This window comes from Anas acuta, chromosome 1 (assembly GCF_963932015.1).
Source record: "Anas acuta chromosome 1, bAnaAcu1.1, whole genome shotgun sequence".
NCBI classification, from domain to species: Eukaryota; Metazoa; Chordata; class Aves; order Anseriformes; family Anatidae; genus Anas; species Anas acuta.
Genome location: NC_088979.1, coordinates 98434790 through 98448604, shown reverse-complemented (window position 1 = coordinate 98448604; position 13815 = coordinate 98434790). Strand labels below are relative to the sequence as shown.

The 13815-nt window shown below is 39.2% G+C and overlaps 1 protein-coding gene across 2 annotated transcripts in view; it reads left to right on the top strand.

Annotated features, from left to right (window-relative positions):
* JAM2 (junctional adhesion molecule 2) overlaps nucleotides 1-13815 on the top strand; it is a 34701-nt gene that overhangs the window by 16236 nt on the left and 4650 nt on the right. For both annotated transcript variants that reach the window (XM_068689938.1, XM_068689929.1), the window contains exons 2-6: nucleotides 4123-4188; nucleotides 8107-8220; nucleotides 9494-9646; nucleotides 11583-11788; nucleotides 13224-13326. In XM_068689938.1, coding sequence (XP_068546039.1) covers nucleotides 4123-4188; nucleotides 8107-8220; nucleotides 9494-9646; nucleotides 11583-11788; nucleotides 13224-13326 — 642 coding nt within the window. The remainder of the gene's footprint in view (nucleotides 1-4122; nucleotides 4189-8106; nucleotides 8221-9493; nucleotides 9647-11582; nucleotides 11789-13223; nucleotides 13327-13815) is intronic.

The following is a 13815-nucleotide window of genomic DNA, read 5'->3' as shown; positions in this document are numbered from 1 at the left end:
ATCTGCATTTTAGTGGACTCTTTATTACCACTCTACAGCCACTGCATAAATTGAGACTAATACCTTATTTGTTTACTGTGGCTAAAGGTGTGTAGGATGTTGCGTTTTGTTTTTTTTTTTTTTTTGTGAAACATAAACTCTGCACAAAGTAAATCCTGTTCTATCATTATTAAGATTCGAGAATATTTGTAACTCAGGATAAATGAAGGATGGAAGTGGAGCTTTTTTCCATTTTTTCCCATCATGTTTGGTAATTTCTTTTAGCCCTCGTGTGAAGTTTGAGCACTTAATGCCCTATTTATATTTCCTAATGAGGCTACTTCACTCAGTTCAGGCTACATTTTGGTGCATAAATCACTGATTTCAGAGATTAGTTAAGGACTCTGGTACACACTCCGGAGACTCTTGCAGTGATGAAGGCTGTTAATACTCCAGATCTCCCTCCAGCATGATTGCTGGAGGCTAGCATTCTCCAAGAAGAATGGATGGAAGACAAAAGCAGCTTAAACATTCAACTGGCAACAGCAACATGGCTGGGTCAGACCTGTGGTGTGAGCCCTGGTTTCCACCCACCTCCAGGTAACACTGTTCTAACCTGCCAGTGCTACCCTGAGCTGGGTGGCAGCCTTTCGGTTGCAGTGACCATATTTTGGACTCCTAAGAAGAATGGGAGTTAATCTCCTCTGAGGTGATACACAAATTCTGTCCAAAGTTAGGTAGCTTCTCCTCTCCTGTTCCTCATTTATGGACTATGCCATCTATGGGTACTTCTCATAGGGAAAAATTTGGAAACAGAAGAGCCAAACCCCTTGGGGGTGTTTAAATGACAAGATCATGGCAAGACTCAAGGTATCATTTGATTATGTAATGGTCAGCTTCCTGTTCTCTGGTGGGGAGTACGGTAAGAGAGCTGTCTGCATTATCGCTTTATTCTTGGGACATCGGACTTCCTATACTTGCAGTATCCTCTGAAATCCTTTGTTCAGCTTTGCCCTCGGCCACCTGCTACTTAGAACTTGGCAAAACAAACACCGAGGGACTGCGTTTTCTCTTGTACTTATAACTCTGTTTTGATTCTCTTCTCATGTAATTTCCTCCAGGCACCACTGTTTCCTTTGATTTGGTTTGACTAATGTGCTTTTCTTTGATTCCTCCAGCGTCAGTTTACGGCTGTGTGAGGGATTATCAAATGGAAAGCGTGCGTTTTGTGGGCCTATTTCTAAACAAATGAAGCTGTTCCCATGTAAGGGGGGGGGGGGAATAAGTCTGTGTATAAAAGCATTTGATGAACAAAAAGTTTGGTGGTACAGTAATCGGTCATCTTTTCTCTGTTGCTCTTTATATCGTGAATTAAAATGCAATGCTTAAGTCTTGGATTCTGAATAATTGGCAGACACTTCTGAAAGGGCATTTTAAGGAAGAGGTACTCTAGCTTTGAAGACCTCTTCTGTTTTTCTGCTTGATCGAGCTTTAATTATCACCCCTCTCTGCACCAGCTTAATTTACAGTTCAGACTCTAGCACTGCTTGAAGAGGAGCATGTTTATGTGTGGTTTGTGTGTGATGAGGAGGGCTGTGTGCATACTGAGTATGATTTTAATTTTTTTCTGGCATATTTTGTACATATTGCATTGCATACTAGGGTCCCTGTACATTCGTAATTCCCTTGATGCAAGAGGAATTATACAGACTTGATGCAACTGCAAGCTCACGATACAAACTGCGCAAAGTAATTTAATAATTTCCATGCAAAAAAGTGCCATGATCCTGCCCCAGAAGTTATAAAATATTATTTCTTATTTTGCATTCTAACTCATGAATACTTAAAGAACATTGGTGAGCTTCATGACCTCTGTATTACGGAGGAAGAGAGAAAATTGTCAGGTTTATGAAACAGTGGATGCAATAAAGTGTTGAACTGCATGTGTTCAGGCTGTTTTGTGTCCAGAAAGAGATGGCTGATGTGCCAGTAATTTATAAATGGCTTTAATTCTTCCCCCAACATGTCCTAGACATCCTAAGTGTTAATCTGTTATCAGGGCCTCAGAACAAAATTGTCCCCCCCATCACGAGGACATGAAGGAAGATGTTTCAGTAGATAACGTGATCTGTTATCTATTGGTGTATAGGACGTTTTTTTAAATTGTTCTAGAAACAGTATAGTTTGGGTAAAAATAAAAAGATTATTTTCTTCCCATAAACCTAAATAAGGCTTAACAAACATAAAGGAAAATTATTTCAGCCCTTATTCTAGACCAAGCTTGCACAAAATCAGAGATGTGCTCTGTGCGTATGTGCAGGAGCAGCTGTTACTTTGGGAGGTGCTGGAGGAGAGGAGGGCTTCCCTCCTCTGGTGTCAGCGGGGTTCCTTCTGTGGTTTGTGTTCTTTTTTTTAGAAGTCCAACAAGAAAGTTTCCTTTCTGGATCGAGTGGAAAAAATTTGCACGCACTATTTATAGTGGAAATATTTTTTGCTATTTCAGTATTATAAGGGAACATAAATGGCATTGCTTGAACTGTCGTCTTCACTTTATATTTACTTTCATGTTATACTTTCATATTACAGACTTCTGCTGTAACTATTTTGGGGTGACACAAAGAGGACAATACAATTAAAGAGTATTGAGGACAGCACAGTTAACACACAAATTTGGATCCTTTGGTAATCTGCACATGTGAAAATTCACTTTTTGTTGCCAAGTGTGAAGCTATATTCTTGTAGAAATGAGAAATGTTAGGGTTTCATTTGGAGGGAGGTGGTGAGATGTGTAGGAAGCAGCAACTCTGAGTGGAAGTGCAGGTGTACTGGGTGTGGGTGCCAAGGTGCTGGCAGTGGGGTGCTGTGGGGATGCTGCATGAGGCGATGCATGTCTTCAGATCAACACTGGATGTCCTTGGTATGCATAATGGAGGGGCGAGAAACCGATTCTTGAATAAAGGAGGTCTGTACACACAAGGGAGGCAAATAGTGAGATGGGATTAGATTAAACGGAGTAAGGCTAAACTAGTTTCTGTCAGTCAGAGCACATTACACCCTTATTTTGAACAAGCCGTATTTCTAAATGTTGTTGATGGCGAGAGGGACTCAGTTGCTCATACCCTCTGTAGCAATTGTTCGGTTGCCTGGTGCAGACATAGGAAACGGGATGTAAGATGAGTATCCATGCTGTCTTCAAAACCAGTCTGAACCACTGGAATTTGAGATGCTTTTGAAAATAATGTAAACTTGTGTAAGGAACTGTATTTATCTTTTAGTAAGCAGTTTTAACCACTTGGTAGGCTTGTTGCCTGCCATGGAGTAATCAGAAAAACTGATGGACTGTTCTGTCCTGTAGGAACACTTCTGAATCATGAGGGAATGCACACTGGTGTCCTTTCTTGAGGAGAGCAGCTCTCAAGAGAAGATGTATAATGAGATGCAGTGAGGGAGAGGGTAGCTTGGTGGGGAGCAATGCAGGGCTAATGGTGATTTCATGCATTTTGTCTGGGTCTCTCTTGTATTGAGTATACTGAAATTCCAAGAATGTATGCTTTTCTTTTTGTTTGTTTGTTTGTTTGTTTGTTTCTTTTTTTTTTCTTTTCCTTTTTTTTTTTTTATCTGTTTCATATAAAACTATAGAAATGTTGACTCATTTTCTTCTCAGTTCAACAAGCATTTGAGGTAACTGCTAGTTACTGCTTGCATGTGTTATCCTGGAGAAGTAGTGCGTGGTATTCTTTATTAAACAAGTCTGCCTTGTAATAGAAGTACCATGGAAAATACACTCACAGATTAATAAAGTCCCCAGAATTAAAAACAGACTGAGATGTTGCCACAGTATAAAACAACACTTATTGTTTATGTAGTATTTCTCACATGTAAATATTATCATGCCATTGTAAAAGAGAAATATTACTATTTTCTTTTACAGGTGCCAGGACATAGAGAGAAAGATATGAATTGTTAAGGCCACCCACGTGGCCAGCCCTGTTCTAACTCTTAGTCCCCATGCCCTCTAGCAGAGAATATCTAATCTGTTCTGTGTAAGGAAATCTCAAAAACATTGATTGTAACTACTGAAGCACCTATGAAAGTACAAGTTTATTGCTGAATTGTCTTTTTTTTTTTTCTGTCCCCTTGCAGGTCGTAAGGTGACTGGAATTTCTATTGAAACAGATAACAAAAATGTAAAAGCAGAGGAATTTAAAGGTACAGTATGCACATTGCTCTGATTAAAAATATATGGGATAAATACATGCAAACTATGTAGACAGCTGGGCAGTTAAGATTGTGTTCCTTTTACCTGTGGGGTATTGCTCCTACTCTCTCTGTTGACTCTTATTGTAACATTAGTTTTGCCCCATTTTAGGTTACTTGTGAACTAGATGCTCTCCAGAGGTCCTTCTCCACCTATTCTGTGACTTGTTTCTCAGTCCTGATATCCCACTCTGTAGCATCTGTCTGGTTTCCTTCCATGTAAAGTGCTGAGAAATGATAGAAAAGAGAGACATTAATTATCTTTTTAAAGAGAGACGTGAGGAGATAGAGGGAGAACAATTGTAAATCAGCTATTCTTGGTATCTGTAATTTAATGACTATTTTTAATTGCCAGTGACTATAATCTCTGTTTTAAAATATATGGATATAACTTATTATCTGTAAACGCAATCACTTTAAATAATCAGATACCGAAGTTAAGGAGGCAAGGAAGAAAACCTGACGTTTGGATAGGTGAGAAAGAGATTCTAGTAGTGTGTAGGTATATAAGGTTTGTAGGCTATGGGTTTCTTTGTTTTTATTGCATTTGTTTAGAATGCAGAGAGAGCGAATTTGGGAATTAAAAGAACTGTTTGCTGAGGTTTAGGCTTTATTCATCTGTCTGAGATAATGATGAAATAGTGATCTCTGAAACTGTCAGATGTGTTAAGTATTTTTGTCACCTTTGAGGAAGAAAAATTTAGAGCTCAGTACAGGACAGAGGAGAGAGGAGCTCTTGAGGTAATGTTAAAGCTTGATGGGCTTCATGTTCTCTTCTTTGTCTTCTCTTTTTTTTTTTAAATGTGTGGCTTGTACTTTGTTCTTATTTCTATAACAGAGTGAGATCAGTTTAACATAACTAAAAGCTTTGCTCTTTTCTTTATGTGTAGCAGCACCAAGGGAACAGTAGCAGCTGATAGACTTAGCTATTCATCCAAATGCAGCTGATTTGAAATGAGTTTTTTTTTTCTCTTCCAACTCCTGGTACAGTTGAGGAGGGCTAATCAAATGATCGCCCTGGACCAGACATACATCCAAAAGTAAACATTGTCCAGACCTCTCCAAGATCCAAGATGGTTCTTCCCTGACTGGTAGACCGTGTGCTGATGCACAGCTTCCTGTGGGTCCACCATAATGAAAATCAAGTAGACCTGTTCTGGAAAATACTTCTCACTGAAGAAAAAAAAAAAAAAAGGCAGGAGAAGAAGGGAACTATAACTAAAGGGGGGATTTTATTATGATGTCTCCATTCCGTGTTTATTCCTCATCTTCCTTTCTATACCTTTTGTGTGGATAAGATCAGTGGAAGGGCATTGATACTAGCATTTTCTGAAAGGAAGATAATGTGGCATGCAAGGCAGGAGCAGCTCAGCTCCTTCAGGACAGAGGTGACTTGTTAAGCTGAGAACACTTCAGCTGAGTTGTCTCTGTGTCAGCTAACACAGACTTGCTCATGGGCCCTGCCAGCTGTCACAAGGTCAGTAGCAAAAGCAAGCTGAGCTTGAATGATGGCTTTTCTTTGTTAGAAGGATACAAAAACAAAATGGAAAGGAAACTTTAGCAAATCTTAAGATTCAGGAAGCCTCCACCCATCCACGCAACCTGAAGTCAGGAACCTCAGGCTTCCTGAGTGCACAGCATGTTTTTCGTAGCAGCCAGTGCATGTGTAACATGTTTCTGGCAAAGAATGCACTCCTGCCCCAATTCTTCTTTCAAGTCTGGACAGTTTTTCCCCATGAGGGATTCTCAAGGCTACCAGCCCAGCCCCTTTGAAACATTTTGTTTCTCCACAGAACAGACCTGGGAAATGAGACAAAGGGTGAAGGGGTAGATCTGCTGGTACCTCTTAATCGCACTGCAGCCCTTTTTGCTGAGGTTGGAAAGGAGGGTGACAGTTAATGCCGACGGACTGTGTGTTTGATCAGTGGATGTTTGCTTCCTGAAAACTAGAGAGGCACTGCCAACACTTTGAAGGCCTTTGATCCATGATGCTCTGCCCTGTATTGGATGGTGAGCAGTTGAGATCAATGCTGTATTTGTTTCTTTTGCAAAAACTCCTGGGAGATGCTAAATTTCACTTTATTAATAGATTCAGAGCCAGTCAGATGTGTGGCTGGAAACAGTATCAGAGGAAAGAATCCACACAATTCTTAATAATACTTTGACTTAAGGTTTTCGCTGGAGGAAAGAAAATATATACATTTTCCAGCATGCTGTTCCACTGACAGTGGAACTACTGAAATGCTGGGTTTTTCCTGATAATTTGCCCATACAGCTCACGTCTTCTCTCCCTCTTCAGTTCCCCTGTAACTCTAGCATTGACCATAGGCCACAGCTACTATGATGCGAACTCCATGTTAGAGATGGCATGTGCTTATGCCCTGCTGTGAGGGAGAAAGAACAATTAACCTGTTTGGTCTGGTTTCTACCCAGCTATGGCAACCATAGTAAAAATCAGCAACTCTTCAAATCTCAGCCTCTGTGTACAATGGTGTCTTACTGCCTGGCTGCTGGAGCCCAGCCCAGTGTGCCTGGAGTCCTGGGTGCTTTTGTCCCAAACTGACAGACACATTTGCTGCTTTTCCTTTTGCAGGTTCAGTCAGCAGCAAGGCTCAGTGTGTGTACCAGAGATGCATGTGCAGACTGCCACATACAAAGTGCTGCTTTCATCAGTACCCACATGGAACACTACCTGGGCTCATGTAAAATATTAAATGTAGAATACCAAGCATCGTTCCTCCACTTTGGTGTTTGGAGTTCATTGGTGGGAGTGCTCATACAACAAACACTCTCGGGGTGCAGAAGCACATGCATGTCCTTGGATCCCCTGAGTCCTGGCATGGATAGCTCTGCTACCCCTGCCTGGACCCTGGGCTTCCTACTTGCCAGTTCACCCAGCCTGAGGTTTGCTAGTGAGTTACGTACCCACAGGCACACCAGGTTTGGGGCAAGATGCAAACACGGCACATACACCACACACCTCCACTTCCAGCAGCCAGTGCCATAGGCTCAGGGGTGCCTACACCCCCAGTGTGACCCCAGTTGCTGGCCCCAAGGTCACTCAGTCCCCTCCCTTCCATCCCTTCAAGCCTGGCACTCCAGGCACACGTGCTTCAGGACTCACCAACGCACACTGCTGAGATCTGTGGTTTTCCTACTGCTGACACAGAGACTGCACTTGCTGGCACCACAGGCCCATCAGTTTAATTGGAGACTGATGGTCTTTGTCATTGTGCTCTGTCTGTCATACTTGTGTCTCTGGTTTTGTTTGTTGCTGCTCCCTTATTATTATCAATTTTGCATTAGAAAAGTCCTTGACTGGATAACCTTAATGAAGCAGACTCTCACCATCCACGTACCCTCAAAATAACCAAGGTGAAATTGTAACTAAATAATAGAATATTTAACCATCTTACTGGTGTGTTTTTCATATGCGTTAAGTTACATATTTAACCAGATAAACTACGGATAATGAACTCTGAATGGTAATTCATAATATGGATGATAACTGGGTCAGTGTCCTTTTTTTAAAAATGGTTTGCTCACTGACAAAAATATTGAAACATAATATGAGAGTAGTAGTACAGAATCTCTGCTCATCCAACATGTGAATTCCAATCCAAAGGCCACCTAATTAATGGGGAAATTAGTAGTTTCTGTTTCCCTTGTGTAGTTGCATAAATCTGGATAAGGTCTGATGACATCGCTGTGAGGAGTAGATCTGGGCCTTGCTGACTGCTCAAGATACATGAAGGGGGAATGTTAATTTTATGGAACCTGATTGTGTACTAATACAATGCTGAAAGCTCTAACTTTCTCTTTTGCTTTTTGTTCCTTTGGTGTTTGTTCGTTTGTTTGTTTCCTCCTTAGAGGCTATTCTTAGTTGCAAGCACAAATTTTCAAAAGGGGTGAGCCTAAGAATAGAATGGAAGAAAATCCAGTCTCAAGGAGTTTCATTTGTCTACTACAACGGTGATTTTACAGGTAAGACAATACAAGCTTAGACTGATGATTTAACATGCCCTTCTCTAGCATACATATCAACTGTTTCTTGGGGAATAATAATAGGAAAAGGACTGAAAGAAGATGCTCGTGACTCTTGTGCTGAACTGAACATCAGTCCTTCTGAGGAAAAGAATATTTCCTCAGGGGAAAACAAAGCTTTTCTTAATAAAATCTTCAGTGGTTAGCTACATTTTGAATGAAGTTAAATAAAATAAAACTGGAGACAAGAAAAATGACCCTGCATGTTTATTGATTTTTTTCAAATGAAATTACATTCATTCATAAACTCCTTTAAAACTGTTGAAAGCTCTGCACTCCTATCTTACAAAGAGGTTTCTGAAACCTCCTGTAGATCAGGGGGCTTAGATATGACTAATGCAACATTTTTTATATACATTCAAAAATAAACTCAGCAGTACGTTTTAAATTATTCGTATCTACTTTTTGGAAGTAGAATTTCTGCTTACATGTTCTTTAAAAGACATAACACAGCTTTATGTATTGAAGAAAATACGGGTCCCTGATACACGACAAATAAAGAGAAGTAAATAAAGAGATGTTTATATTACTTGAGAAGTAAAATAAAGCAATTAAAGCAATAAAACTCTCACAGCAATGTTGTTGGTTTGTAGAGCTTGCAAGATGTGTAGATCTTGTTGATGAACTTGTTTTTTTCTGCATATATTTCATTTTAAAAGATGCTGGAACTCATGATTCTGTTTGTGCAAGTAAGTTTAATTTCATAACAAGATGTAAAATGAAGAAAATCTCATTATAGGAAGTCCGATGGCAATATCCTTTGCTAATTCCTTCAGTTTTTTTCTTGCCAGGTTAAAATGTCAAATACTTTGCTGTGGTCAGAATCATTTCTGTAAGAGAAATAAGTGATTGCCATCCCTCCAAGTGGAAAATTATTTTTTTTTTGTCACATGACTAAATCTATACATGCTTTCTTGAAATGTCCACAGATTACCAAAAACAAACAAACAAAAAAAGCGCATTTCATCTTCCAAATAAAAAATGTCATACAGGTTTTTGAACTGAGTTTCTTTTTTTTGGACTAAATGGACAAGTTTATGGAAGGTTCTTAATGTCATGGGAGGGGGATTACATGCTGCTCCATGGTGATAGATAACTAACACTGAATAAATGAGCAATAGTGCACAAACTGTATGTGATTTCAGAGCAAGCCAGTGAGACAGATGTTTTCTATAAGCGATGATCAGAAACCACTGTTTGTTCTCTTTTAAAGGTGACCTTAAAGACCGAGCAGAGATGCTGAATACAGGAATCCGTATTAGGAATGTGACTAGAAAGGATTCTGGGACTTACCGCTGTGAAATCAGCGCAAAGAGTGAAGAGGGGCAACGCCTGGGAGAGGCTACCATTACTCTCACAGTATTGGGTAGAAAGAAACTTTTTCTACTTGGGCTTTTGTAAAGAAATTGAGTGATGGCAAGAGGTGTTGCGTGCAGGGTTGTCCATATAGTGTGTGCCTGTTAGATTTTTTAGTCTTCCTTAGGTTGGGTTATAAACATATGTTCATGCATGGATTCATATTCTGTAACGTAGTTCAAAGAACATAATTAGTTTCTTTATTGATATAAATGTGTATCTTTGTTGTCAGAAGTTAGCAAGTATGCTGATTTATGTGATGGTGAAATGTCTGTTTCTACAAAAACTGAAGTCACTCAGTGGCTGAGAATCTAGATAAGCTGATCATGATGTTTGGCACTGGAAAGTCAGCATCTGTCAACACTTATCAAATATTCCAAAGCAGCAGTTCATTCCAATGCTCCAGTCTCCTCCTGTTTTTGGAAGGAGAAACTACTGCAGTGTCTGCGTTATGCCAGCTAGCAGTCTGTGGACTTCATTTACAGGACAGAAGTTACTATTTTTTTTATTATTATTTTTGTGTTTTTTTTTCTTGCTTGTTTTTCCCCCCTTTGAGAAAAGGAGGGAAAACTGAATACCGAGCACATTCTTCTTACATCATCCCTCCTATTTTTTCCCAGTTAATTAATGCTTGGTGGGTAGTTTTCTTTCTTTATTTATTTATTTTTGCCTTATAGGAGGAGGGAAAGTATTTGTTTTTGAGGTTTCTGTATTTTTTATTAGAAAAATAATTGATATTTAAAAATACTCTCAAATTTCTTCATAAAATATAATAAATTAATGAACTTTTGCTTAACTCCAATAATGAGGTAACCACACTTTTTCTTCCCTTCTTCCACTCTCCCAACAGATTTCCTTTTTTAAATGTAGCTTCTTAATTTAAAGTTGAGATCTTGGAGCCTGAAGAGAGTGGTGGGTTCCTGTGTGTCTTGTGCACAAACCTTTTTGAAAGTTTATGGGTGTTTGGTGTGTCTTGTTTTGATTTTAGAGTTTTTGCTTTCTATTTTAAAGTCAACCAAGAAATTGTGAATACTTGTTAAAGTGCTTTTAATGTAACATGCATTCCTCGTCACCGTTAGTTTTCTTCTGGATAGTTTCAAGGTACCAAAAGAAAATCAAGTTCCTTTTCTGTTGACATAATAAAAATTGGAAAAAAGACCTTCATATTAATGACAGAGCTGAGTTGTCCTGCATCTGCGATGCAGAACCTGACAGAAATCTCTCTGAATACTCCAGCAAAACCTACGGGAAGTATTTGAACTCTTTCCACACTGATGTTCACTGCTCAGAGAATTATGGAAGAAAATGCTAAACAAGTACTTGTCCAGGGAGGGGTGGGCATAATACTAGTTTTTTGTTTGTTTGTTTGTTTGTTTTAGTAGTAGACAATTGCTTTTCATCTTCTATTTGAGATTCACACCATGGCTCTGATGATGACCAGTCTTGTTAATTCTTCCTGACAAGTGCTTTTCAAAACACAGTAGACTTTTTTTTTTTTTTTTAATACAGAAATCTTTTTACTCTTATCCACTTCTGTTTTTAAATATTAATGAGGGGGAAAAAAAATAATTGCTGGACTCCAGATTCACTGAGACATCCCTTCTCTGTCTGGGAGCAAGAGGTCCCACAGAGGCCTCTGCAGAGGAGTGGAACAAGCTACCGAGGGTTTGGATGAATATGTATAGATTGGAGACAGGATGACACAGCATGTGGTGGGGGAGGCTGAGAGCAAACCTCTGCCTTCCACTGCTTTTAGAAACTCAGGAATTTTACAGTGCTCTTCAGCAGCAGGACTCTGCCTTCCACCCTGTCTCCAGAGCCTCTCTGTTCATTGCGGTGGTAGTTGTTAAGCATGTGCACAAGTGGTCTCCTCCTCTGCAACTCAAACTGTTGTGAGATAGGCAGTACTGGTAAGATTGTTTAACAAGTGCAATTTCATTTTCCAGTTCCTCCAACTACTCCGGTATGTGAGGTACCCAGCTCCGCAATGACAGGAACAGTGGTGGAACTGAGCTGTAAGGAGACAGAGGGGTCCCCTCCATCTGAGTACCAGTGGTACAAGAACGGGGTTCCCTTACTGGAAAAGACAGGAACAGGCAGTGCAAGAGCAGCAAACGTAACCTACACCATGAATAAAAAGTCCGGCACTCTGGTAAGTGTCACAACAGCTCTGTAATAACCAGCTATGAAGACCAAATTTACAGTGTTGTACAGTGATGCTCCTTGGCTTAATCCAAGGCACAAGGTCTCTGTCAGAGATCAATGTCATGCTGAAATGTGCTAACGTGTACAAGGTACAGTTTCTGCCTCAGACCAATGACAAGACAGAGAGATTGAGTGTAATAGGCAAGCTGGGTGAATTATAAGGTTGTAGTAGTGATAAATGAGCAGAATCTAGCCCATAAATGACAAATTTCACCTTGTCAGTTAGTCAGCCAGCGTGAGGTGAGAATGATCTCTTAGTTTGTCAACAGAGTTATATTTAATAGCACCTTAAAATCTAAAATAGCAACTTCATGCACTTCAGTGGGAAGTGCAAAAGCACCAAGGGCAGTCCAGAGTCTCAGCAATCCAGTGGCATTTAAAGGTTCCAGTCTTGTACTTGTGTTGTCAAGGGGAATGAGTAGTGGCTTTAAGTAAGCTTACTGTGTTTTCTGTTATGTTCCTCCCGAGAGCTAACCATCTTTTTCTCATTCCATTCTACCCCTGCGCTGCATTATAGCTGATCCTTCTAAAAATAAAAATTATATACCACTTACAGTGCAATGTAAGCTGATATTTTTCTTTGGAAGGGTCATTCTGTGGACATCCTGCTCTTGTGCATGATCAAATTCAGAAACTGCAGTGTAACTAATCATTCCGAGGTGCTGTGGATCTTTCAGTACACTGTGGAAATTCAGTGGGCTACTCAAAATCACTAATCGCTTCTGAAAAATCTTAGTTTTAATGTATGGAATATATTAAAGGGAGAAGATATAACAGGGCTAATTATAAAAATAAATACAGAGAAGCACAGGAACTGACATGAAGTCAGCATCCATTATTTGCTTTCTCACTTGAGTTTTTACATCAATAGTATTTCATAAGCAGTTCAGCATTTCTCCATTGAAATAAGAGAAAGTGGCATTTCTAGGGAAAAAAAGCTTGGAAAATATATTTTGTACTATGTTAAGTATTTATTAATATTTATTAATACTTACCATGTTAAGTATTTATTAGGTATTTATTTATTTTGTAAAACGAAAACAATGTTTTGATTTCAGGGATTCTGAAATGGGAGCATGTCTAAGAAAATACACATTACTGGAAAGTGCTGATCACTGAAAAAGAATCTCCTTTTACATATTCTCTATCTAGTTAAAATATCCATTTAAAATACCCACTTGGACCAGTAACTGAAGTTAAGTATTAGGGAATGTGTCTAGAGAGCAGGATCAAAATGGACATGAAACTGAAATTCTCACTTTCTTTCATATTTTTTTTTTAAATATGAACTGTTGATATGTCAAATTCTTTATGCTGTAGGAAATCCATTTTTTATGTGTTTTTCCCCGTTCTCATAATGGTTTTGGACTCTGTCTTAACAGCTATTTAACACCGTTACAAAGAATGACACTGGAGAGTATTTCTGCGAAGCCTCCAATGGGATTGGATTACCTCAGAAATGCTCAGTGAGGCGAATGCAAGTCGGTATGTGTCAGAGCAATTGCAATTGCAATTGGAATGATTTCATTGCATGATGGAGCTGAGATGCTAAAACCAGACTGAATTACAGACTACTGTTTAATAATGGCATTTTAGGGGAGGAATAATATTCATACATTAGAGCACCTTATACATAGTTACGGTAGCTACCCAAAGCATTCTTTTTTAGCAGCACAAACATGTCTCACTGAATTTCATTTAAAAAAAAAGCACCTAATTGAGTACTTTACAATTATTGCAGTATCCAGCAGGTTGTGAAACACTGAATGTCACAGAGCAGCAGTATTCATATGAGGTCCTTAACAATTCAGAATGGTTTTGTGGATGTTGTACAGCATAATGTACCAGTCCACTCACTGTCTTTTTGTTGGTTTGTTTTTGGGATGTTTTGTTTTGTGTGTGTTTTGTAGGGCTTTTGTTGTTACATGGTGTTTGTTTTAAATGAATAGCCTCCCTTTTGAGATGCATTTACGT